The sequence below is a fragment of the Stylophora pistillata genome, chromosome 2 (genome assembly GCF_964205215.1).
Source record: "Stylophora pistillata chromosome 2, jaStyPist1.2, whole genome shotgun sequence".
Taxonomy (NCBI): domain Eukaryota; kingdom Metazoa; phylum Cnidaria; class Anthozoa; order Scleractinia; family Pocilloporidae; genus Stylophora; species Stylophora pistillata.
The window spans coordinates 24,798,813-24,826,059 of record NC_142520.1 but is presented as its reverse complement, the minus strand read 5'-3'; the positions used below and the strand labels follow the sequence as shown (position 1 = coordinate 24,826,059).

Here is a 27,247-nt window from a genome sequence, read left to right as displayed (position 1 = left end):
ATGTGAAGCATGGCGTCTGAATCAAAGCCGGTCTACAGTCGTTCTTCCTGGCTGAGTCAGGCGGGATTAACTGACCCAGCCGATCTAAATTGAATCAGCCGTTCGGAACTGATTTAGACGCCGTACTTCACATGGACTTAATTCGTTGAATTTGGTTCGGTTCGGCTGAAGTACGGCGTCTGAACCGAGTCTTAGGCGTCAAAAACCTCGCAATTTTAACTCGTCGTGAACACAAAAAGGAAAGGACGAGAGAAAGAAAGTAAAAACCACTCGGCGAGAATTAACCAAAAGGACGCGCTCGGAAATCAGTGTCTTTGAAGAAGCTAGAATTGCCTAATCAAAGGCAAAATTACAATTTGAGAAAATATCGATCTCTCAGAAACAGTGAAAATCAGTCGTACCTTCACGATACTCTTTCCAGTGCACTCAACTGCTTCAACTATTTCTCATGACTTCTGGCCGGTATGTGGTTCTTACATAACCTGCGAATGGGTACAACAGTTCAAATCCGTTGTGAAGAGTATTGTTAAAGGCGTGTGAAGCATTTTTAATTTCCATAATTTGATCCAGCTAAATTGAACAGAAATGATTGACAGGTCCTTTTCACGCTGAGAGACTAACACCTGGGCATCTTCAGATGACCTTGAGTTTATATTTGGAACAAACATTCCATGTTGGAAAAAGCATATCATGTATTTCGATAAATGCCCATGGTGAGACAATCAAATAGCTCTTTCTAAGGATGACTCCAAATAAATTTTCTTCATAAATAATTTAGTCATCCATCGAAAAAGGAATTTCGATTCAAAAAGTTAGTGAGTCCAGTTTGGATTATATTAGTCTTATAAAAAATACTTGTAACAGGCTTGATAAACTCCCCGTGCATCATTACAGATTATTTTGCTGGGGGTGTGAAATATTGTAGGCAATGTTAGCAAATCAGTGAAACAATAGCGATACAGTCAATTCTCTCTAAGCGGACACCTCTCTAAGGCGGACACATCTTTAAGGCGGAAAGAAATTTATTCCCTGCCGAATTTCACTTGTTTCTCTATAACTGAACTCTCTCTAAGGCGGACAGTGATCTCTCTATGGCGGACAGCGGACACTTTTTTCCAACATGTTGGTTCAAAAAACCTCTCAAAGCCGACACTGGATGTTTTGGAAATTTTATAACAGGTCCAAAATTTCGAAAAATTAGCACAATCTGATACCAGTGGTTTTGATATTACAGTAATGTATGTCTTAATACAATATTAAAGTCACTTTTCCCGTCATTTACGTATACAACAACTCATTTGCGCTGCCCTTTACTAGAATCTATTATTATCTTTGTTCGCCGGAAGACGTTTTGCAGTTTATCTGCATCAATCTTCTCAGTCTCTGACCGTCAGTTGTCTGTTGTAAGATGGGTTTAAAATATTGAAAACCAGACACGCCTTACTCTTTATTTGCATTTTAATGACTGACTTCAGCTTAATTTTACGCCAATGCATACCAAAGAGAAACAAAATGGTCAGTCTTGTGTTAACCGCAAGACTACAAAAGTATGTCTTTTCTCAGTATGCTGTTATCTTTATAATTAGCTGGGGGTAAGTGAGGGTTGGGTAAAGATTGGGGCAAAGAGATACATGAGGCAAGCACACCAGAGAAAAACAATGGCCAATTTCTCTTGTTTTCCGCTGGGGCTTACTAAAGGAGGGAAGTTTGTGTTTCAAAATTGGCTGGGCTCATAATTGGAGGGAAATTTGTATCTAAATTTTTCAATGTGCAACTGGTAATATTAGGATTTTGGCTAGAAATTTGTAACAAACTAACAACACTGAAAACACCAAGTTCAAACACAACGGCAATAAACTTTATAAGAAAGGAAATACAGTAAAAATGGTAACGTCTACGGACCGAAGGAATTCAAGGCGCGAGTGAAGAGCGAACTGCGTAAAAGACAATAAACTTCACCACTCTTTGATCACATTGCTTTAGTACACGAAATCGTTCTTTTATGGCTAAAAAATCTTCCTTATAATGATGATTATGTGTAGTTTGCTTTGGTTTGAATAACAGAGGATAATTTCCAAATACAAGCCCCCGGGGGCTTATATTCGGAGGGGCTTACTTTTGGAGGTATTTTTGCGTTTCAGATTTGAGGGGCTCCTATACACAGAAAGGCTTATTTTCGGAATTTTATGGTATGTTGTCATCTTTACCTGATGAGGGAGGGAGGGGTGGGGGCCAGGGGAAAACTGGTGTTAAGAGAAGAATGAACAGAAGGCCGTGTAAAAACGAATTCAAACGAATCGGACTTTGATTTAAAGACCGCTGTTCACATCGGCCACGAGTCACAACTGTTACCATAGTACGTCAAGGAAGGTAAAAGGATACCAAGTAAGCTGTATATTAAGACTCCTTCTTTTTAAGCCACACCGAAAGAAAAAATGGCTCGATTATAGTCACTCTAGATCATTATAGTCCCTGGAATATTTTTTTCTATCATCTACCAACATTCTACATGGGAATGTTCAGGCAACAACATTGCAAGACATTTTCAAGTTAGAATGAATTCGGAAGACAGTCATACTTCAAGTGTGAATGAGGAGTTAAGGTTACGAACAAAAGAACAAATCATTTTCACTAATTCATGCATGTAACGGTCTTCAAGCCATTTACTTAGCACTACAACATAAAAGCAAAATGAAGCCCCACTTGCACATGCATTTTCACTCTTGCGTCCCTTGAGATGTTTGACTTTTTCAGCTCAAACTGTGGCGTTGACATCATTGGCAGCCGTAGGTGGCGGTTTGCAAAACAAAAATGAAAAAAAAAAAAAAAACGCGAGCCGAGGAAACGTATCCAGTCTCGAATGATGGATTCTTAAGATGAAGACGACGTCGGACTGAGGAGCAAAGTCCAGCGGCGCCAGTGATCTTCTTAATTATTCTTACATCACCGTTTATTATCAGAAGTTAAACTTCTTCATAAAGGCTGATAGTTTCGAAAGAAACTGTTTGGGGCTGCGTCGGTGGGAGTAACGAAATAATTTGGATTTATCAACAAAGTTGAAATGGTAACTTGGCCACCGTAACGATTACAAAAGCTGACGTTTCGAGCGTTAGCCCTTCGTCGGAGCAAATAGAGGAATTGTGGGTTGTGTGTGCTTTTAAAGGCAGAAAATGGAGCTACGTTATTGGTGGGAACATGGCAACGTTGCCATGTTCCCACCAATAACGTAACTCCATTTTCTCCATGGCAACAATGAGTATCGTTCCTTTGTACCTTGTGAGTTTTCTAGACTAAGTTAGCGCGGTTTACCTTGGCTTTAGTTCATCTCCTTTTCTTTCTATAAAGGATGATATCGTGGAAAATCAAATAATTATTTCAATGTTATGCACTTGATGTAAACAAGATAAAGTTGGTCACCCACACTACACAGCGTTAAGCGAACGTTAAGGCTTAACGAGATTTTTACAAAGCTTCAACAGATAAGCTTTTCATCAATCTTTGTCTGTTGGTTCTGTCCTCGTGTACCGATTCACAAGAGCCAATACAAAAGACCAAACAATACACAATAGCTAACAATAACTCCTAAACAAAGAAAGAACGATGGTAATTCCCTTGTGAACCGGTACACCAGGACAGAACCTTGTCTGTTACACTGGAATGTCTCGGTCTAATTCAAATTAGTTCATTCAAATGAGTTAGTCGATAGTGTGCCCTAGAACCTTGTGAATTTCTGTGACATTCATATTTGTCAGCAAAATTTAAAGAATCGAATTACATTGGCTTAGAAGGATAATTTCGTTCCCTCCGTCTTTGATGGTGCCAGGAAAGTATCTTTCACTAATTTCTCCTGTGATCAACAACAGTCCACAAAGAAGAAATTTTTCTTATCTATATTTATTCAAACCAATAGACCGAATCGCAGCTTTGATTTAGAAGGGGTGAAGGCAAAAAGCAGATAATTCGCAGCTTAAGCCGTTGACACTGGCAGACATAAGCACCTCGCACATATTATGGCTGATAAATTGAAAAATAATATTTGCTTGGCGCAAACAACAGCTATTTGAAAACAGACGCATTCAATTACTTCAATCTTTGAATTTTTGTCATGCAATTTAATCTTGGTATGTAATGAGTTTACCGCTAGATTCGACAAATTAACTTCACAGCCTCGTGGGTTTGCAAGACGGATTGATATGCATGCAGTTTGTTTTTCTCATCCTTGTTCAGAGAGAGTGACATTGCAAGGTCCATGCTAATAAATAGACCCGAAGAAAGATATTACCAACTCAACCAGCACGAATTTTAAATACGTCATAAAGCAAGATCACGTAGAACTCAAGCCATCCCATTTCATTCCAAAGAAATCTATATGGAATGGTTTCCCGTTTCTATTAGCGTTGTGTTTAACGAAATGCACTTCTAATGTGATATGTTCAACTAATTCCCTAGCTCTGAAGCGATTCGCCCAATAACCTCAACAGCAAAACAAATCTGCTCCTACGTACATTTGATACTGCTGTGGAAGTTATCGATCATAGAAAAACTTGGAAAGTTCCACACACGAGAAAGCTACAAAGTTGCGACAACTCCAAAGTAAATTCCGTTTCCTAGTTTCTAACTTTCACCACCAACCTGCTCTTTCTGCCGATCATTACGGAAGCTCGTAGGCTCGTCGTCGGTTCACTCGTTCACCCTTCCGACTACACACCCTTGCACCGAAACTTTGATCCAGTCTCTTCGCCATATTTCTGTTGCTGTCAATAGTTGGCCTGGGAGGGGGTGAGAGGGGGCAGTAACTGATTCATGGATTTTTCTGTTGCGCCTAAATTACCTTGTGGTTCTTATCTGATTAAAACGCTTCATTTTGAAAACTTATTCTGATCTATTAGATGCTGCCTATGAAATGTCGCAAAAATTGACTTCCACTACAGAACTGCAGATCCCTCTCGCCTCCCCGCTGGCTCAGTCCCTCGCGTGCAGATTGGAAAACGCCTGGCCAGAATTGTGTTTTTGCCTTTGCAGCACGATGCCAGTCGATAACAGAAGAATTGCAGGACCTGAAGTCACCCAGCGAGTCGTATTTACTGAAGAAAAATCATTAGATAAACCTCTGGTACGAAAGGAAGAGAATCCTCCTCTTTTTTTCAGCTTTCACTTTGTTCGTTCGTTGAGTGATTTTGTTTTTAACCTCAGATCGTTGGTGATGGTTTACGAAGAGATGGCCGGAAGACAGACGAACTTCGACCGATCTGTAAGTTGCCGTAATAAGTCGTAGCAAAAGATGACGAGAATGCTTCATAGAAAACAATTTAAGGCACTCATCAGCAGTCAAGGCATTAGATACTGAAAACTTAAAGCAGAGGTTTCGTCCCCTAAAAGTCGCTGCGAGTAAACAGTTGGCGACCGTTGGTTTATAATAATTATTATTATTAAAAACTAGATCATTGGATAATGCAATTCAAAACTTTTTATTGGCTTAGCCATTATGGTATATCAGCCAATATACCATAATCTACAAATATGGCAAGCGTACGTGTCAGCTTAAAATTAAAAGGGAGCTAAAGATTTAATAAAATTTAATAATTTAATTTAACGTTTTTAATAAAACAATTATTCCACTCGAGCTTGTTGGATATGAGATGATTATAGCCAACGAGGCGCGTAGCGCCTCGTTGGCTGTCTATCATCTCATATCCAACGCGCGCTCGTGGAATAATTGTTAAGTATAATTTCAGAGCTGAGCAAAGAGTTTCCAACGATCTGATTGGTCAAGCAGTTCCTTATATAATGCTATATAAACCGCTCCACGCGATTTATATAAAATGTTAAAATAAAATGTTAATAAATGTTACTAAAATGTTATGATTTTAGAAATTTCTCTGTTGTTCAGCTCTGAAATTATACTAAAACAATTATTTGCCTCAGGTTGGGTGAATATTGTTGAATAATCCCCTCGACTTCGTCTCGGGGATTATTCGACAATATTCACCTCGCCTTTGGCGAATAATTGTGAATTATAATAATTGTACTAAAATAATTCATATATGTTAAGTTCTTATGAAAAAGAAGTTAGTAATTGTAATTGAAATTATCCAATTATGATGACTAATAATTATAACTTATACTGTTGCATATATAAGAATGTGGTATGCATTCAAATAATGTAACACTGATGAACTTGTATTGTATAACATGTCAACTGAGTCACTATATAAATAATTGTCCTGTGGTACTCATGCATGCAGTTTTTGAGATTTAGTTGGAGTTAAGGAGTTTGGAGTTAGGTTATGTGTTGTTTTGTTTAATTAAGTTCGAACTTAGAGAAAACTGTAGGGTTAATTCAGCGTGTATAACCAAATGTTGCCCCCCTTACCCAATCCAATGTTCGTCATCAAAGTGTTGTGTACATGATACTGCTTAGCAAATATCATTGTAAAGAGGGGATTGGGAAGACACATTATGCTGGATCATGTGGTGAACTATTATCTCATGTGGTTATAAGTCATGTCTTATTTTTTTTTGCAACTACGTGGTTGTAATGAAATATATCTATATTATAGTCACTCTTAACTAGTAAAGGGTTTAATTAAATGTGTGAGGAACTGCTATTCAGTTTTACTGTATTAATGTTAAGTTCCTGTTTTATTACCATTTCTAGTTTTGCGTTCAGGGGTAGTCAGTCAAGCGAGAGGCTCAGCATACATTGAAATGCAGAACACCAAAGTTACATGTGCTGTGTATCCTTATGTGATTGTGTACTATATGAACTTGTACTTGTGGAAAATTAATCTTTAGAATTTCAAATCAGTTCAAAGCCAAGGGGTGAACATCCCTCCTCAGAATTTTGTCGTTTTGAAAAAAAAATGTGGATCTCTTGTTTAAAAGATTATTGTTTCTCTGTGGCTTTGTGTTTCTAATTCAATTCAAACATTGAAAACCAATGTCAAGGTTTGACAGTCAGGTTGATGTGTTCAAAATGGTTTTCTATTCATCAGTGTCATTATTAGGGAGCAGGGAGCAGGGATGGCGCAGTGGTGAGAGCACTCGCCTCCCACCACTGTGGCCCGGGTTCGATTCCCGGACCTGGCGTCTCATGTGGGTTGAGTTTGTTGTTGGTTCTCGTCCTTGCTCCGAGGGTTTTTCTCCGGGTTCTCCGGTTTTCCTCCCTCCGCAAAAACCAACATTCCAAATTCCAATTCGATCTGGAAGAGTGGACAAGAATAGCCACCCAGTGGATGTCCATTGTTAAATCATTTATTTATTTATTTATTTATTTATTATAGTGCAAGATTTATCTAGAAACAGTTTCATCATTTGATTGCTGATTAAGCTTTGTGTTTAAATGTAGCCAATAGTTGGTGTGTTCAAGCAGACACATGGTAGCCAAGGGCCTCTTTCAATTGGTTCTCTGTTTATTGCTAATTTTCTAACAGTGCAAAATTTATAGAAACATTTTCACTGATAAGTACTGGACAGTCAAAGAAAGGAATGTCAAGTATAATGATTTTCATGTTCATTTTTTTTTTATCATGTCAGGCTAAAATAAGAAATAGCAAATGATTTTTGCCTTTTAACTCAGTATTAGATATGGACCAAGAGAGTCACAAAGACAGCAAGAGTTTAGCAAAAAGGTAAATTGGTATAATTTTTTCTGTCACTCTACATAAATTTAATGGTAACAGTTGGTATGCAGAATATTTGAGAAAAGTTGCCATTAAAAAATAGTATTTTAGGAGATGTTTATCATTAATGTTGTGTTAGTTTGGTTTTTGGTGAATTTTTTAAATGTGATGTTTGTTGACTTTGAAATTCATAAGTGTAATTTTAGTATAAGCAGATAATTATGATAACTTCTGCATGATTCAAAGGTAATGGAGTGAAAACTGGATTGAGGAACTTTTGAAAAGTTATGAGTGACAACAATGGACATAATATTTTCAACCAAATACATTGTACATTGAATGTATTATATCATTTAAATATGTAAAATGCACTGTGGAATGTTTTGCTTATTCTTTTTTAATGTCTCAGAAATAACCTCTAAATTTTATTTTTAATAGGGAAAGCTGACTTGTGAATTTAAGTTTGCACCATTTTCATGCTGGCAAAGGCGACAACATGTACAGGTGATTATGACTTAGTTATTATGAGGGAAAATAATTTCAGGAACTAAAGAATAATTTGATGCTATAATTTAAGATATACTTGGGAACTTTTGATGTGAAAGACATGATATTGGTACCTGTAGTGTATTGTACCAGAAGTGTGAAAAGGTTGTGTTTGTAGGCATCCCGTGATGCCTAGCGAAAGTTGCTGTTGTGGTACTAGTTGGCTGCCATGTGGATAGTGGGTGGATTACAGTACTGAAATCAAAGAACATCGAAGGTTTTTATTGCTGTATATCCAAATATCACAGTACCCACGTGCAGCACTTAATCATGGAGTGAGCTGCAACATTTCTAATACTTTATTTAAAGGTTCAACGATTTTAATGCTCTGTAACAGTTGTTTTTTGCAATGACAAAAAGGTTGCACCGTGGTTGCCTCTTCTTTCTCTTTAGTTGTCTAAAAGTGTTTTCTTTTTCTCTTTTTTCCCCTCAAAAACATGACCACGAAGATGACCTTTGTTGAATTTCAGAATCTTCTGATCTACGGAGTCTCAAAAACAACAAATTTTTTGCAATGACAAAAAGGTTGCACCATGGTTGCCTCTTCTTTCTCTTTAGTTGTCTAAAAGTGTTTTCTTTTTCTCTTTTTTCCCCTCAAAAACATGACCACGAAGATGACCTTTGTTGAATTTCAGAATCTTCTGATCTACGGAGTCTCTAACATTCAATTACATTTTGTAAACCAATCACTGAAAATAGCTGTTTAAGACAATTTTGTTTCATTTCTGTTGTTTAGGATTCAGAAGAGAAGGAGCTATCCACATTTGTTGTCCGAGCTCTTCAGCCAGCAGTTTGCTTGGTATGTTTCAATCCTATGAATCAACAGTTACAAACAAAGTCACTCAATCTTGAACACAAAAGTATTTGGCCTCCTTACTTTTCCTATTATTTTTTTAGTCTGTTGACTTATGTTTTTTCATTTTACTTAACATGAAATGAATAATTATTAAAATTAAATGTAACATGGATGGGTTTCATGAGAAAAAAGATTATAAACTTAAGCTTACACTTTTGTTCAAGGATAAAGAGTTAATAATTATTTAATTTTTGATCACTTACCTCTGCCAGTCTTTAATTTTTTAATTTGGTTTGAATTGGAATTAAATGACATCAAATTGGTTTCTTCTTCTTTTCAAAATTTACAGGAGAAATTCCCTAAAGCTCAAGTTGACATCTACATCACTGTCTTAGAAAATGATGGAAATGGTAAGTCAGTGGGGCATTTGACAATTGCATTTTAGTTGTATAAGAGTGCAGGAATCTGTTGTTAGTAGTGTAAATGCCAAAGTCATCCTGAATGGTCAAAATTATTTCAAATTATGCTTACGCTGTGATGTACAATATTGTAATTTCCTTTACACAGAGATCATAATTTATTCTGTGCAGCTCTAGCTGTATTATGAACAAATAAAGGAAAATTCATGGCAAAAACATTTAGTGGCTATAATTAATTTTTTGACCTACCTGTAAACTTGTTTTTCATACAAACCATAGCACTTGTATGTATGAAATATGTATTATACTCAGCTTAAGTTTAGATAATGATTATTCACACTTTTTTTCATTGCATTATCCTCATAAATCCCACCTGATAATTTCTCCCAACTCACACAGACTGAATTATTTACTAAGTGTACTAATGTTCATGCTGCTTGATGTGGTTAACTGTTAAGTGCAATCTAAAACTGTCATCTTTCAAATAAAAAAATGTTGAGTCGAAATTTTCATCAAGTTTTAGCAGTCATGTGAAATATTTTCAGTTCGTCAATGGTTGATAGTCTCCAGCACATTGAGAAATCCATAAGTATGATCTCATACAATAGAGGTCAAGTATGATGCAGTTCAAAATATATGAACTTCATATATTTCATTGTATCTAATAGAGGTCAAGTAATAAAGTTGAGAAATGAATGTTAACAAGGAAAATATAATTATGTCAACATGAAGGCTCTAACATTAGGTACAATATCTTGGTATAAGGATATCCACATAACCAAAAATATGAAACTACATGGCATATGCTAACCTGAGGAATTTTCATATCTTTGTTTAATTTAAATTTTTAACCAATTTTGTTGTTTTCTGTATAATACAGCTCTTTCTGCAGGAATAATTTGTGCATCACTGGCATTGGGAGAGGCTGGAATAGAAATGTACGACCTTGTCTCTTCCTGTTCTTTGGTAAGGAAACTAACTCAGCACAGAAATTTTGGTGTTAGATCTTTTGAATTGTAACATGGAAGTGATCAAAATTGATTTTTCCTTTCAAGATTCATTATTTTTTTTTTATACCTTTTCAAGTGGAAAGGTGATTAGTGGTGAGAATAAACATCAACCTGCAGAGAGGTTTTTTACAATTAGTTACAAAATTCTTAAAGCTTAGATGACAAGGAATGCAAAGTAATGAATGTAGAGAATTTGTATTATGGTCTTGGAAGTGAAATGGTTCGCTGATTGTTTCGTGATTTCTTCAGGTGCAGAAAGGTGACACATCACTGGTGGATCCCACATTTCAAGAGGTAAAGACTGAATGAACAAAAATAATGGTCTAATGGATTATATGTAATGGGTATGGACAATAGTTGTTCAAGGCGATGCTCTTTTTTATTTGATTCCAGTCTGTCTAGATCTGTCAGGAGTGAAAAAACCAGGAAGGTGTGGTTCCGGTTGCACAAAGATCTCACTAGAAAAATCTCTTGACATGACCAGCCCTGAAATATTTCACTCTGCCACTTTTATTGCATTGTTTACTATTTCACCCTGATTTAGCTCAGGAACAGGCTTCTTTGATTTAACACTTTCAAGCTTTCAATACTCTTTTTAATGGCCTTTCCTAAAATTATGCCACTGTACAATTTTCAAACAAAATGATGCTTTACATTTTACTCTTTTTCCTTTGAAATAATTATCATAATAACAGTATTATTTTGAGTTGAAAATAAACGTTAGATAATACAAGTTTTATTTCCATGTCTCAAATATAATGACTCTTTTGTTAGACTTCATCATCAGATATTGATGGGAGGGTTACTGTGGCGTTTCTTCCCACCATGAATGTTGTATCTGGTTTGTCACAAGATGGTGAATTGACCCAGGATCAGTCCACCAAGGTAATTCATTGTGTTAAATGAGATCTTTTGCTCTAATACCAATAATAAAAAATTCACTGGTACTGTAATTTCCAGCTGTATACCCACACAACAGATTTAACACACACTGGCCAATTAGAAACAATAGTTGAAAAAACGTTACTAAATCACCTGCAGCAGTGGATAGGATGTATCTCAAAAACAAAGGAAAATCATGAAACAAAGTTCTGGAGATAAAAAATTTGGAGCCAAATTCTTGTTATTTTGTCTTCTAGTGGCACTACTGAAGAGCAATTTCTTACTGTTAAACTCGTAGACGGTGGAGTGTTTTGATATGGGGGGGAGGGTGGAGGGGTTTGTTCATATACTGGCACTCGGTTTTTTAGTTGTTTTTTGCTTAGTACTTGCTTGCCTTCTCTTAAAGAGTTTCATCTTGTCTCTGTGTATGACTTCAGATAACTAGTGCTCAAGTAAATAGCTTTTAACATCTATTTGCCAAAAATTAGTCCCACAACATGTTATTTCACCTAGCTAGTGCGATCCTGATGTAATGATTTGTGAAAAAAGTGCAATTAAATAGATACCAAATCAATTATTTGCCATCTGATTCTGGTAGTTTCTACCCTCCCCTCCCCTGGCAAAAACAACAACAGTACTGTAAATATTGAAATTAAAGAACACAGAATGATGCATAATCAACATTCAACCAAGTTCCTAATTTAGTATTATATTAAAAATGTTCGTAATTGTCATCTATCACTTTTTTTTCTTTAGGCCATAAAGTGTGGCATGGAAGGTTGTGCAAGAATTTTTCCAGTTCTTCAAGAAGCCCTTGTTGACACTATAAAGCGAACTGCAAATTCCAACTGTAAAAGCTAATTTGAAAGTGTAAGGGAGTATCTATGACAAGCTGAAAATCCTATCACGAGGGAATAGTAGTGAACTTTAACATGAAGGACCTTTGCTCAAAGATGAAACATGTCTACTGTTGTCAGAGATCTACTCCTTAAGTTTGCTTTGGGAAGGACACAGCACTTACATCTTTGATACAAACAATCCTCTTTTCCAGTACTTTTATCAACAAGCTTGAAGTTGGTCACATGATTTTTTTTTTTAAGTCACAAGAAATGTTGTGTAACATACTAATGAATGCATGGTTACTGAGCAAAGCACTCTTAAAACATTCAGATCCGATGGTATCCCATTATAAGACAAACACAATTTCCATAAGTGAAAGAAATAACTGTACAGTAAAAAGACTGCATTTAGAATGCAGGCTCAGTATATGTGTGTCATGCAATAAGTTGCATAACTGCCAACAGGTTGCAAGGTTCTGATGGGTGCAAAGTAATTTACAGAAATTATTCCTCCATTAGTTTTTCCTATGTTGCAAGTGTGCGAAAAATCAGCCTTGTTTCTTAGGGTAAACAGTTGCTTTTTCTTTTGTTGTTTCATGTATAGTCCAACAAAAGTCTTGCTCTAGGAGACAGTAGATTTGTCATTTATTGAACAAAGGTATTCATTGCAACACAAAGAGAACAATATTAAATGCAGTGTGCATAACATATCATAATAGATAAATTTGAACTTAATTGATAATCAATAAATAAATTAATAAAAGTGGATCACAAAACTTTTTTACTTCTGATTTTTCTAGGGATGGGTAAAGCGAGTTCTTCTATTCTGGGAGTAGCCTGAGCTGCTTTAGCTCCCTGGGAGACTTTCCATGCATTAGCATCATAGTCTTCATTGTGCTGACTGCGACTCTTTGGCCTTACAAGTTGCTGAATTCTGAGAGATGGGAGAGCCTTCTGGGCTGTCTGTGACACTTCCCAAATCACAGGACACCCTTCTTTGCAATTGCGGTGCGGCATCTTAGGATTTGAATGCACAAGAACTCTTTCTGATGCTGTTGCATTCTTGGCAGCTTCTTTCAAATCAGATACCCACTCACTCCAATCCCAATCACTATTTGATTTGATTTTTAAGGGAGCATATATTTTGGCCTGTGCAAGGAATTCGATACGTTGAGAAGGTTGGGCCTTCATTGCTGCTTCACTGGCAACTCTGCACGTGTTGGCAAGGTTGGTAATCGAGAGGTTTTGCGTCTGACAGGGTTTCCAGCCGTTGTGACGCTGTTGCTTTCATTGCCTCCTCACTGACAGGCCAGATTGCACTTTTTCTGTTGAGTATAAAAAAAGTCAGCATTGAAGCGCAGACTTGTTAGAGTGACTGGTGCTAATCGATTTCAGCCTGTTCCTGATTGGAGGGAATTTTTTCATCTCGCGCTCGCTTTTCAGCATGGATGGACCCAACGGTGCAGTCCCAAAACACGGAATTTCTGTGGTGCTAAACAATTCCTAACTCGTGAGTTTCATTTCTCTAATCTCGGGCCAAGAAGATCGACTATTACAAAGTATTCTTGTTTTCCCTTCGTACTCCCGTGGAGTTGTCACGTCGTCATAGTGAATGTTAAGCCAAGATTCGGCTGGGCGAGGAATAGTGCTCGCGTGGTGGCCCAACACGGCGGATTCTACTGAAGTGTCGTCTTCTTAGAAAAGCAATGTTAAGGATTTCCCTGTATTCATTTACCCATCTCTTAGATAGGGTGAAAAATTTGATAATTTTTAGAGCCAAAACGGCAAGGGTGAAGCTAAAGGTTTGACCAGTTGCTCGAAGGCCGATTAGCACAAACCCAGGATTAAATTTAATCCAGGTTTCTATATTTCTCTGTTCAAAAGCCGTTTCGGGACAATTTTCCCAATTATTTTTAGAGCACTCAATCATCAAATTGTAGTCAAATGGAATTAAACTGAACTTTCTTTTAAAGCTTTTAGATCTAGATCAAATTTCACACTAACCCTGGGTTATCTTTACCCACCTTTGAACAACCCGGCCCTGATTCGGATTCATGATTTCCACATACTAATTATGTTGGAAATCCGGAACCTGATCGGTGATTTGCATTATGGCAATGCGTAGCCAGCGGCCTGCTCCCCGACCAGGGAGCGAACTGGTTTGTTTGTGGTAGGTACTTGGTGAAATCCTTCATACATGCATCAATACAGGAGAACATATGGGAATACATAATCATTTGCATTCATTAATATACAAAAAGGATTGCACCAACTACTTACCTTGTCTGTCGACCGCAGGCCGCTGGCTACTCTCGCCGGGCTTATTTTTGTTACCCAGCATACTGTGCGATCGGCGAACGGGTCCACGATCGTTTCAACGAGCCTAATTCGAATTAAATTGGAAAGTCGATCGATCTGGAGATAAAAGCATCGCTAGTGAAAGATCTGTGGGAGGAATTTGGAATCGAGTGAATGGAGGTGGAACTGCAACATCTCTGCTTTGATTTTCTGGTGGTAATTTTTTGGCGGAATTATTCGCTTCCGGCGACGGACACTTCTCAAATAGGTTTCCTGCCTTGTCTTTTTTTTAGCAGTGGAACACCAACATAGCGCCAACTCGCCGAAAACGCTTCAAAATGGCCAGAGATGCTGGTAATCAACAAAGAAAACAACAAGGCAATAAAGTGAGCCCATTTTATTTCAAAACAAGACATTTTTTTCTCTCTTTTAAGGCAAACCGATAACATCCCATACAAACCTTTATAAATATAAAACGTTACGCAACACGGAAAGAGTCACGTCCGCTTTTCTCGTAGTGAGCTTGGGCTGCCTGTGGTCACGTCCGCTTTATTTTGTAGTGGTGAGCTTGGGCTGCCTGTGCGCTGACCATCTGGGCGATAATAATTTGCTTGAAGTTTTTCAGTCAGCATACAAGAAGGGACACAGTACAGAAACAGCTCTTACGCGAATTAATGATGATCTACTTAGGGCGATCGATGAGAATGCTTGTGTCATTCTTGTTCTTTTAGACCTTTCAGCGGCTTTTGACACCTTTGACCATGAAATTTTACTCACTCGACCTAAGTGTCGCTACGTTGTGAAGGGAAATGCACTGGCCTGGATGCGCTCTTCTCTTTCAAATCGTTTCCAATATGTCAGAGTGGCGAATGGTTGTTCATCTAAGCACAAGCTGGCCTGTGGTGTTCCACAGGGTTCTGTGTTAGGACCGACTTTGTACTCCATGTACACGGCCCCAATTGCAGATGTCATCAAACGTCACGGTATGAGGTATCATTTCTATGCTGATGACACGCAGATATACGCGACATTCAACCCCTCAGATGCTTTACAGTCCAAATCATTAATGGAGGAATGTATTCAAGATGTCCAACTATGCATGGTTGCGTAAAAGCTTAAGCTCAAAGGGAATAAGACGGAACTCCTTGTCCTGACTGCTCGCCATCGTCCTCAACCTCCACTAGATTCGATCAAGATCGGAGCTGACATTATTAAAGCTAGTAAGTCTGCCAAGAACATTGGTGTTTGGCTTGATGGTGTGCTTTCTATGGATGAACAAATAAATAACATCTGTAAAACTGCCTTTTTCCACCTTCGTAACATAGCTAAAATTAGAAAGTTCCTCTTGCACAGTGTGAAATACTTATTCATGCCTTTATTTCGTCGAAGTTGGATTATTGTAACGTTCTTCTATCTGGCCTACAGCAGTCACAAATTAATAGACTACAACATGTACAAAATTCAGCTGCCCGCCTACTTACAGCCACCAGCAGATATGATCACGTTACGCCTATACTTACCTATATTTGCTGCATGTGTCCACCCGTATTGATTTTAAGATACTTCTTCTTCTCGTTTTTAAAGTATTAATTCGTCTGAGTCCTCTGTATCTTAGTGAACTGTCAAGACCGTACATTCCTAATAGAAACATAAGATCTTCTAAGAAAAAACTCTTAATGGTATCTAAATGCAATCTTAAAACATATGGGTATTGAGCGTTCTCTCATAGAGCTCCTACTCTGTCGAAAGTCTTGCCGGATGACATAAGGCAAGTGGACCTTTTAACGACATTTAAGTCTAAACTTAAAACCCATTTATTTAGGCAGTTGTAGTTTTCGCATTCATTGATTTTTCACTAGTTTTTTAATTCACTTTAATTCTTTATTGATTATATTTTTCCATTACTATCGTTGTAAAGCGCCGCTGGATCTTTGAGAAGCGTTGCGCTGTATAAGCTATGTATTTTATTGTAATGTATTTGAGATGTAAGAAAATTTTTGGGAAAATTTGAGCTTCATTGTGGATTTATAAAAGGACAATTTAGTCATTAAAACCGGTAGATGAGATGTGCATTGCTGAAGACATTGACAGGAAGCAAACTGATACTGCTGTAGATGTAACATACGCAAGTGGTATTCATGCAAGGCTGAAATTATTTAAATCACAAAAGAAATTTTCCTTCTTCCCCTCTTGCGGTTTTTCGGCCACGAAAATCACGGATAATAATATGTAAATAACAGTTGTTCTGTGCTAAATGGTTTGAACCCGGGGGTAACATGTGCAAATGCATTGTGATCGTCTGGGTGAGTGTAGTCCTGAGAAGGACCGTTGTCGGTGGTGGAGACTGATGTTTCGACAACCTGTGCGGAAGTCATCATCAGAGTCAAGTGAATAGTTCTATTCACTATTCATGTCGAAACGTCAGTCACCACCACTGACAACAGTCCTTCTCAGGACTACACCCACCCGGACGATCACACTACACTTTAACATAAGTTTTGCTCGTCAGATAATATAGAGTACGTTACCTTGGAAGAGTGTCTTACTGAAAAGCAGAGATAAAACTGTAGGAGGACTCACCCCCACCCCGTTGAAAACCCATTTGATAACTGTTTTTAACTGAAAATAATTAGACTCAGTCGTGAGTGGATAAAGACACTGTAGCACGGTTTTTCTCGGTGATTATCAAACAGATGGCATCGTTAGACGAAGGGACACTAAAATTATTATGCTAGAAGAAAAAATAATGCGTCGATGAATTGAAACCGACTTCAGCATCACCTCCCCTCAGGAATTTTAACTTTTGAAGACTGGTTCCCCGTCGCCTTGGCCAAAAATCATGCTCAAATGCCCTACCTAAGTACCAGATTTTAGTGGATCTCAATAAAGTTAACCGTTAGCCGTAAAACAGAAAGACTTCAGCCGTTAGGCGTAAAAAATTGACAAACTTTAACCGTCAATCATGAAAATCGTTAACCGCAAAAAAGTTAGCATTAGCCGTACAAAGTGGCCGAAATTTTAACCGTTAGCCGTGAAAACCATCTTCCCATAGAAACCCTCATTTGATTATCACATCTGTTGTAAAAGGCAACATAAGCGACCGTGACTTTCTGCTTATTGACCAGCAATTGATTTGAATATTCAAGCTTCAAAACCTAGACCTTGTAGACCCTATCTTCTCAGCCATTCGCTTTAAGTGCCGCCATATTAAAAGGTAAACTACCAGTATTCCACTGGAAGGAATTGACCCTTCAAGTTCAAGTTCCCTTCCCCACCTTGGCAAGGTTCAAAGGACGACATCCTAAAGCCTGTGGGTTGCCCCAGATATGAAGTTCCGAATTAATCGGTGTATAACATCACTGACACAGATTCAACATTTTTTGAACGTCAAAATTTAAAAAAAAAAATTGTCAATTTGTATGCTAAGCAAAAATAATTCGATTGAGTTAACGACCAGGCCTACATTAAAAAGACGGGTGACTCCTCTACAATTAATTTTAAGCAGAAAAACGTAGGCACGAGGTAAAAAGATTGCAAGGAAATGTATTTTCGAACAAAAAACTCAGTGAGAAAATAAAATTTCGATGAAAATACCTCGAGCGTGAAGGTTATAACAGCTTACTATCATAACTATCATAAGCCGTGCATTTTTGTTCGCGAAAGCCAGAAAATTAAAAATCAAATACTGAAAAATGTTGCCCCGAGTGCCATATAATAACAAACCTAGTAAAGATAACGATTTGCTGTCTGCTGTCTCGACCTTCTAGTAAAATCACTGGCTCGAGCTGCATTGGGGAACACTGGCCCTCGGTCGTATACGGACCTTGTTGCACTCGTTTCCTACAGCCACGATTTCGGGCCAATAATCCTCAGTGCGGCCCTCGCGCTAAGTTAGTAAGAAGTTTTTCTTTGTGACAACTGCTAATTCGTCTTCCCTAACACACCATACGTAACAAAGAAGGCTGCCTCATGAAGTCTCTACAAGCAAACCACAAATTTCAAGAAAATCTTGAACAACGTACGTGCAGTGCACGTGCCATTTCGGCAGTTTGACTGGACCGACGCTCAGCAACAGTTTGGAAAACTTCCTCGAAATAATAATTTTTAGAAAAGAAAAGCTGAAAAACAGGTTTGCTGGAAAATTGTTTTAAAAAATGCCTTACTAATTCTGGGATCGGCCTGGCGTGTTATTCCTTTAGCATGGCTGGATAACCTTTCTAGAATGCACCGCATCTTTGTGACCCTCTCCTTAATCCAACGCCTAAAGAACAGTGATGCCCGGAACAGGTGATCTAGTCCGATTGCTGGAGGGTGTATTAAGAATTCGCACTCGATCTAAACTTAAATCTGTCAGCCTTTAGCTGTTCAGAAATGACTTTATGGCACGGCATTAGTGGATTTAACATCAACTGAAGTATCAAAGGCATAACCTTTTTCTCGACACAGTTGTTTTAGTTTGCGAACAGTTTCCAGCCCAACCAATGCCTGAAAGATTGATTTCCATTTCCGTGAGTTTTGTAACTAAAACTCTCAATCCCGGAAAAACTATCTTAACTCAGCTAAGATTCTTTGTTTGTATTAGTGATTTCAAATAGCACAACCTTTATTCAACATTTATCCTCAGTTCTAGTTCACCTTGGTATTCTTCTCCCATGTCACTCATTTTGTACTTTGCCTCTGTTCTGTCTTTAGTCTGACTTTTGATCCTTTCCACTCAGTTACGTTCAATTCTGCATGAGATCCCCGCTGCAAAGTTAACAAGGCTCACAGCGATGACTTACTGATAAGAAAAATGATCACATTGATATGTTTATTAAAAACCTTATTCAGGGATATTCGTGACCGTAAAATTACAAGATGAGAACAAGATTGAAGATTGATTGTGTTTCATGTGCACTGGTATCAGATTGCTTCCCGTCTTCAATGTCTCCAACAAAGAACATTTCACCTAATGGTATTACTTAATAATTGAATTGTCCTCTTTTAAGTCCACAATGAAGCTCATTTTATTACCCGAAAGCTTTCTTAAAACTCAAATGTGTTCGAATATGCCAAGAAAAACGGACGCCCTCCGCTAGCTTACGGAATGTGATACATTTTTAAGAATTTCGCTATGTGACATGGACGAGAATTTGAAACGAAAGTAGAGATAGAAACCAATCTGTCGTCGTTAGCTATGTAAGGCTAGCTTTATCGTATTTGATTTCCTGATCGAACACGGTGCTAACTGGTAAAGTGAGCTTGGAATTCCGGAGTCAACTAGAGGCTGCTTAATTAGATTATGTCGTGACGTAAATGCAGATGTTGCGATTTTCACAAAGTTCGTGCGGAAATGAAAAGCCCCGAACTAACTTTTTTATCCTCGAAAACAACACTATTTCCACTTATCATGAGCGTAACCTGAACCAATTCTGAGTTACACCACATGGGGAAAATGATCATTGAAAATTTGCGACAAAATGCGATATTTGGATTTTCAAATCCAAATTAGATGAAATGGTCCCGTTTTAGAGTTAAACCATACCTCAATCCTTCCTATAAAAATTGATAAAATTGATATGAGCTTGCTTTCTATGGTGTATTTCATAAGCAAAGTTCATTTGTCTCTACTTGGGGCACTGATTTCTGTCATTTTATGACCTCCGACGCTCATTTCAGTTTACGAGAATTTTCTAGCGTAAAGAAGCAAGTCTGGGAAGAAAACGTTCCTATGTTCACTATAACATGTATCTGGGCAAAATATGAAGGTTTTCAATTTTTCGACCATGTACCACATTTTTCGATTTTCACTCAGACAATTCACAAAGTCGCTCTTATTTTCCTTTTTTTTTTAAGGTTTTCGCTCGGAGTGGGAGAGCAAAATGTAGCCCTCACAGACTTTTGTATAAACCCTCAGCTATGTTCGGCATGTAAAATTTCTCATTCATTAGGTAAGTTCCGTTGCCCTTTACTCCCTTTTTTATTTCAAACCTAGGGATACATATTGGCTTTAGTGTAACAAGTTTCACTCTTCAAAAGAGTTTTATCCGCGACGGTAGAAAGTAAAACGCTTTTTGTGACATTAAAAGAAACTGTTCGTTATGATACTGATTTCAAGGTATTATTGTAAATCCATAGCTGCTTCTCCTGTTCTTACATGATAACTGCAAGCGAATTCAATAATCATTGGATCATCAAGATTTCCATACGTTGCCAAAAGCCAGCGAAATCAGTTGTTTTCTTTAGATATACCTGAAACAGCAAATAACCTGCGATAAATTTACCTTAAAAAATGCGAATTGTACTTATATTTATCGTTTCATGATCACTGTGGTCAACTTGATCTTTTTAACTGTTCAACTTATTACCTAGCGTCCAACGTGGTGCATCTCAAGGGTAAAATAAACACAAACGACGCCAAAAAGGTTTTCATTTAACCATTTCTTACCTTTCTTCTTTGTGGCTTCTTTTATCTCTGGTAACCAAACACGGAGGAACTTCATTCTGTTCTCCACACCAACGGCCACGAGAGAGCTATCCACGCAGGCCCCTAAGCAGACTGGCCGTTCTCCGATATCTAGCACAATCACAAGGTTCCCTGATCTGACACTAAACAATCGAAGAAAGGTATCCTGGTCGCAGCATACCAGTATAGATTCATCGTCGACAAACTTACAGTCAGCAATGTCACCGCGGTCTTTCAAAAAGGTGTTTATTGTTTTTCCAGTATCTGCATTAAGAATGTATAGGCCAAAACCCTCCTCAAAGAACTTCCAAGCAGCGACGGTGTCGTCTCTGGGTGAAAACAAGAATTGCGGGCGAATAAACTGGTCGCGCCACACTGTGCTCCTCTTCCACACAATAGAGCCGTAGTTCCAAAAAGTGACGGTAACCAACTCGTCATCCCAAAGTGTGTGTTCAAGAGGAATGGTTTCGTAGGTACAGACTAAGACTTGATCCCGGCTGTTGAACGACACTGAATGGGTGAATCTATCTCCGGGACCCCAGGCCGTGACGGGAGGACGAAATTCACTTTCGAAAACATTCATTACGTCCAAAACCAACAGCTCTAAACCAACACTACAATGGGACGTATTGCTGTCCGAATAACTGATCACATTTCTTTGTCTAAAAAGAGAAGAGGGAAATGGTATGCTAAAACTGAATAATCATCAAGCTCTAAAATCTGTGCAGAACGATCCCACTGGAATGATTCGTTCAACGTTTGTATGCGTTTCTTTCCTCGATAGGCCACCAATTCTTCTGATATGGGAATAAGCTCTTCATTGCCGGTCAGTGCGGGAAGAAAACGAATAATTTCAGAAAACTCAAAATTCCACAGCTGCGGCTCCCCTCTTTTGAGACGTATGATCACACCTTCTTTCATAGGGATGAGAGACGATAGCAGAGGGAATATCTTTGTTGTTAGAATTTCTAAACTTTTCATTCTGAATACAGTTACGAGAGTATCGAAGGTCCGAGCAGGTAATCTGATAGCATAAACGGTATCACCTACAACTGACATTTCGACTCTAATGATCCTAGCATCACTAAATTTACTTGCAACTCGTCGTTACAAGTAAATTTGCAGTCAACAATGTCATCGTAGTCTTCAGGCAGTTTGAGCACTGTCTTACCGCAACTTGCATCGAGGATGTGTAGACCATAACCTGAAAAGAAGGAACCCCAAGTGGCCACAAAGTCTTCTTTGCGCGAAAAGGTAAACCTGGGCGAAAAGTGATCTGCGTCATACCTCGTAGAGATTCTTTCCCACAAAATATCGAAGGGGCTGTTGTTTCTCAAACTAACTTTTAATTCTTCTATGTCAGAAAAGCCGTCGTCTATTTCCTCACAACAGTAGACGAGCATTTGACCCGACGATTGCAAGAGATAAATTTTGTTTCGTGCTCGATGGTGATACACGTTCGGAGAGATGAAACAATCTCTTCACTGACAACATTGAAGATATCCACAACAATCATTTGAAAGCCAAGCACACCTAAGAACTCCTCACCAACGAGAGACTCCTCCATGTCTGTTGAAAAACCCTGCTTTGGTGACTGTTTTTTTCAGAGGAATAACAGAAACTATTCTTCCATTCCTCCTGTGCTAGCGAAGGACACTTCCTCTGACAGGCTATGAGTTCGCGAGATAAACAAAGGATTTTTCCGGCACCGTTCAGCTTGGTAAGAGGCTGTACACACTTGGACAATTCAAAATTCCACAGCTCTGGTATTTCATTTTCTAAACATACTTCAATGCCCATCTGCACAGGGAGAAGAGACAGTGACGGAGAGAAGAACGACTTGCGCTTCAGAATCACTTGATTCAACAGTCTGAAAACGGTGATATCAGTAGCCCTGTCATCCGTACAAACTGAATCGAGAGTGTTTCCTTCTGGTGAAAACACAACCTCTTTGACCACTGGTATGGAAGAATTGATACTTTCTCTTCTTTGGTGGCGAATATTCACCGTGGCGATGTATTTGTAAGATGGGCTCCCGACCAATGCTGTCTCCTCGTTTACCTTGGTGTAAAATCCTGCCGATAAGTTTGGAAAAACACCGCGCACTTCCCCCACCAAGCTTATCCTTAGATTCTGCAAGTTTAAATCTGTCAACATCCAGGTCCTTGATTCAATGGGCCATAAATGAAAGTACCCATCTCCCTCAATCAGCGAAGGGACACTAGCTGAGAAAGGGAGTAGATTTTGTGTTGGGATTAGCAATAGTTTGTAAACAGGTTCATCACCACGAATCCAAGCATAAGGACTATATCCAATGTCTTGTAGCATAAATAATAAAAAACCACAGACAAGGATGTTCTCTTCTGAGGCGAATTGCAAAAGTGAACATGAGGTATGTTGAGTTTTGGCTAGGAATTGCCTTCTTTGTGTGTCCACGTCAACAATGAACACACCCCCTCTGATGTCAGAAAACGAGATGAGCGATCCGTCTTGGGAAGTGGCGAAAGCTCAAATAATTTCTTCCCAAGAAAACTTACTCAGCTCTTTGCCATCTTCCATACTCCACAGCAAAAGTTTCTTGGGATTATGACAACAGTCTCTTAATATTTTCTTCTTGTCTTTGGGAAACGCACAATACGAAAACTGGCAGTCAAACGTGGTGGAAAGCTTACGATATTCTCCATTGAGTGTGTAAACATTTCGAAGGCATCCGGTTAAGACATATTGGCCAGTTGGATCAAAAACTACTGAGCGGTGAAAGGTGAAAACGTCAGCCGATCTACCACAGTACGCACCCTGGTCATCTAATATACCCGAGTCACATGCCAAGGCATCGTATACTCTTTCAATTAGAGAGGGCCGTATCCATTCGATTCTTTGCTTCAGGTCCGAAGGGACCACAAATAAATTGTTCCATCTCGGCATTCGCACACCATATTATCCATTTTAGGTGAAAAATCAAAGCATGCCACATTATCCGAACAGTAAAATCGACCTTGCACTACCCCCGGCTCTTCTCCTGTGTCTAGGTGTTTAAAGTACGAGACTCGAGGAAGCTTAATTTCAAGGACCGATGCTGCTCTGTGAGATAGCTCAGAGAAGCCTTCGTTGATCAGACAATGAATATTACATATGGATAGTTACTAAATAGATAAGAATGTTTCCTCAGCACCTTGGACAGACATCTCAAAAGAAAACGAGTTTCCTCTTGCAGTGAGTTGAGTTTAACATTTTTTTGAAAACTTTGGAGATCATCTGAAGGAACGGCGTTGTTCACTCAAAACCTGCAATAGATGAGTTCTAAATCTGTAATTTAGGATCTCACCAGGTTATCTGAGATGAAGTTTGTTGTACCATCACCAAATCCACTCAGCTCAATCATATGCTGGACACCATGTTGCAAAGCGTACTGTTCCGTGACGCCAAACTGAGAATTCAGGAGCCCCCTTCCTTTGATACTGTCCAGTTCTGCGTTGCAAAGGTCGAAGAGGATCTCATGGCCTTCTTTATCGTCCAAGGTAAATTCATGTCGACCATATAACGAGGTTTTTGTTAACCAGTCTTTCACCGATTTATGGACGAAATGAAGTCGGTTTTCGTGGATTGGCAACAAAGTAGAGATGCAGGAAATTGCTTTGTTTACCTTTCGTAGAGTAGCAGGGGACTTCTTACCAGGCTCTAAAATTTTGGACACAAAAGCTACAGGCAGGGGCTCTCTGTAAGCTGTTAGGACGCAAAGGAAACGCAACACTTCCTCTTCTTCAATCTTTAACTCTGCGCAAAGTTCCTTTCTAACCGTTTAAAATGATCAGGATAAACGGACGAAATACCCAGAGGCAATTTCTTCTCTATTTCCTCGATAGTAATTAGCGAGATGTTCTCTTCAAATCCGATGATAATAAAATAAGCAAAAAAGAAAACACCTTGGGCCTTTTCAACCAGTCCATTCAAGAGAACACACTTGTTTTGTGACTCAAGTTTGCTTCCCAGACGTAGTTCAAAGAACAAACTAATGTCTTTCACGTTTTTTTCCTGTGTTTCTTCAATCTGGATGGGCCGAAAATGCTTCAGGCTCTCAGCATTTTTTATTTCTGGTCGGGTTTTTAAAAGAAATCGAATCCATTTTGGAAGCTTACAAAAATGCCTGCTAATTACATCGAGCAGTTCGTTGCGCGCGCGATATTCACTTTCATCCAGGCCATCTACAACCATTAGGGTGTTTCTTCCAGGATCTTTGACAGCATTGAGTGATTTCTTAAAAAGCAAAGCAAACAATTCTTCAACACCCATGCCGTTGAGTTCCTCACCAAGATTCCTTGATGACTGTTCCACCAGGGTTTCTTTATATTCTGGTAGAGTACGAGTCAAGTGAAAAGCTAAAGATTGAAGCATCAGTTGAGGTTTTCTGCAGTGTACATTGTTATGTTAACAAAAGTGGCTCCCAGACACGCGCCCTATTTCCTGCATTCGTTTGCAAAGGACAGCAGATATTACGGACTTTGCCATTCTAGCATTTCCACTGATAACCATTACTCGGTTCTGGAAATTTCTGTCATCCAGCCATTGTTCAACTTGTCTGAAGATCCACCCACGCGTTCCTTCTTGGAATCTTTGTGAGTGATATTCGATATCGCCTTTGAAGTCGGCTTTCGTTAGATTCTTTAGAATGTCATCCGATTTTTCGATTGCCTGTTTCCTCCTTAACTGCTGGATCTCTTGCTTGACTTCCTGCAATGCTTCATTCCCCTCTCTGGTGTCTTCGTGTGTGTTATCCAGTTTTGCCTTGTTTTCCTCAAGCATTTTGGTAGTTTCGTGTTGGTTCTGAAGTATCTCTGAAACAGTTTCTTGCGCTTCAGTTTGGGCTTGACTGATTACCCTAGTAATGATTTGGTATCCTCTTCACTGTCTGCCCAGTCTAGAAGTGCATTAATATAGTCTTCCTCTCCACATTGTTCATCTTTCAATTTATCTATCGCAGCCATATCTAACCCAAGAGCAATGAGAACAGAACTAATCTCACGCCAAAGACTGTTAAAAGTTGACTCATTAACACTGGTGGATGTGACATGACCATACAACTCATTGCGGTAGAACTTGATGCGAGCCAGGTTTGCTTCAAAGGAATTATCACTCGAGTGTGGCTTTGAATTCCATCCCGAAGATGGAGGGGCTAGGCCACAAATTTCGGTGAAAAGAAGGAATAACAATGTAATGTCAAATAATCTGGGGTCTAGTGCAGCCCCAGACGGTGGGAACAGTTTTTCCCATTGCGGCTGTTTTAGGATTCTTTTTCGCAAGAGAGTGCGAGGAGTTTTAAAATGCGAATTGAGATTAGTGGCAAGGCCTGTGGGGGCGTGATAATGACAAAAAACGTTCCTTAGAACCGTTGTTCCACCATCAATAAGAAGTCTGCTGAGTTTGGCTGCGTTTGTTTTCTCTGCAGAGCTTGCCAATGGTGAGGGCGCTGGAGCTGCCATCTCCACTTTTCGCAGCCCAGGTACTTTTTCTTTGGAGCATAAATTGCTAAGAAACATACAACATAATCATTTTCGATACTGAGCGATCATGACAAAAGTACTCCTACTAATTTTCTCAAGCCTTAAAAAGGAGCAAATATGATCCAAAAAACTTGTTCTTTACTATTAACACTGAGTGATCATTAACAAGGGAATCCTGCTATTTTTTAATTTATTAGAGCTTTATAGCAAACGTTATATATGTTATTGACCAGCCGGAGGTCAGTATTGGGAAAAAATGTGCCCGAGGTCATGGATACTGCCCGAGGCCGTTGATACTCAAGGTCTTAAAATAATTGGGAAGAATTTGCTATCTTTCTATAACATCAAGAAATGGTTAGATATTCTAGTCTTCTCGGATAGGGACGAATAAATGGAGGTACCGTCTCCTGCAGGGTTTGGGGTAGGAGACGTTAATTTCACACACACGAGATTACTGTGTGATGGATATCCTCCCCTGGGCTGGGATGGTGGGATGTACAGGCTCCCATTTAAACCAGCTTCAAGCTGAACTGGGCTGGCCTGTCTAAGTATCGTAAATACATACATACATACATACATACATATATACGTACGTACATAATGTGACACTTGTCAATTGAAGAGGAAAAAGGAGTACGCGTTTGAATAAACAGCAGTACTTTTATGACAAACACACATGAGTTAAATGACTATGCGACGATGTTCTCGTAAAAAAAATGAACACTCGGAGATCTTACGAAAAGTATTGTTTATTTCCAACAACGGTTAATCTTCAGAGATATACCTCTGCTCCGTTTTAAAGTGTCGCGGAGAGTCAAATTCTAAGTGAATGTAGATGTGTGCTTTGGAGTTGTCAGTCTGCTTGTTTGTTTTCTGTAATGGTGTGTGTAAA

The 27,247-nt window shown here is 38.8% G+C and overlaps 1 protein-coding gene and 1 pseudogene across 1 annotated transcript; one reads left to right on the top strand and one right to left on the bottom strand.

Annotated features, from left to right (window-relative positions):
- Window positions 1–4,962: 4,962 nt before the first annotated feature.
- LOC111333719 (exosome complex component MTR3-like) lies at window positions 4,963–12,890 on the top strand. Its single transcript, XM_088751412.1, has 11 exons — window positions 4,963–5,113; window positions 5,194–5,251; window positions 6,659–6,737; window positions 7,586–7,631; window positions 8,061–8,126; window positions 8,905–8,967; window positions 9,314–9,374; window positions 10,264–10,349; window positions 10,643–10,687; window positions 11,168–11,278; window positions 12,032–12,890. The coding sequence occupies exons 1-11, from the start codon at window positions 5,027–5,029 to the stop codon at window positions 12,134–12,136; spliced, it is 807 nt and encodes a 268-aa protein (XP_088607538.1). The 5' UTR covers window positions 4,963–5,026; the 3' UTR covers window positions 12,137–12,890.
- Window positions 12,891–22,390: 9,500 nt separating this feature from the next.
- Window positions 22,391–26,334, bottom strand: LOC148737997 (uncharacterized; annotated as a pseudogene).
- Window positions 26,335–27,247: the final 913 nt, after the last annotated feature.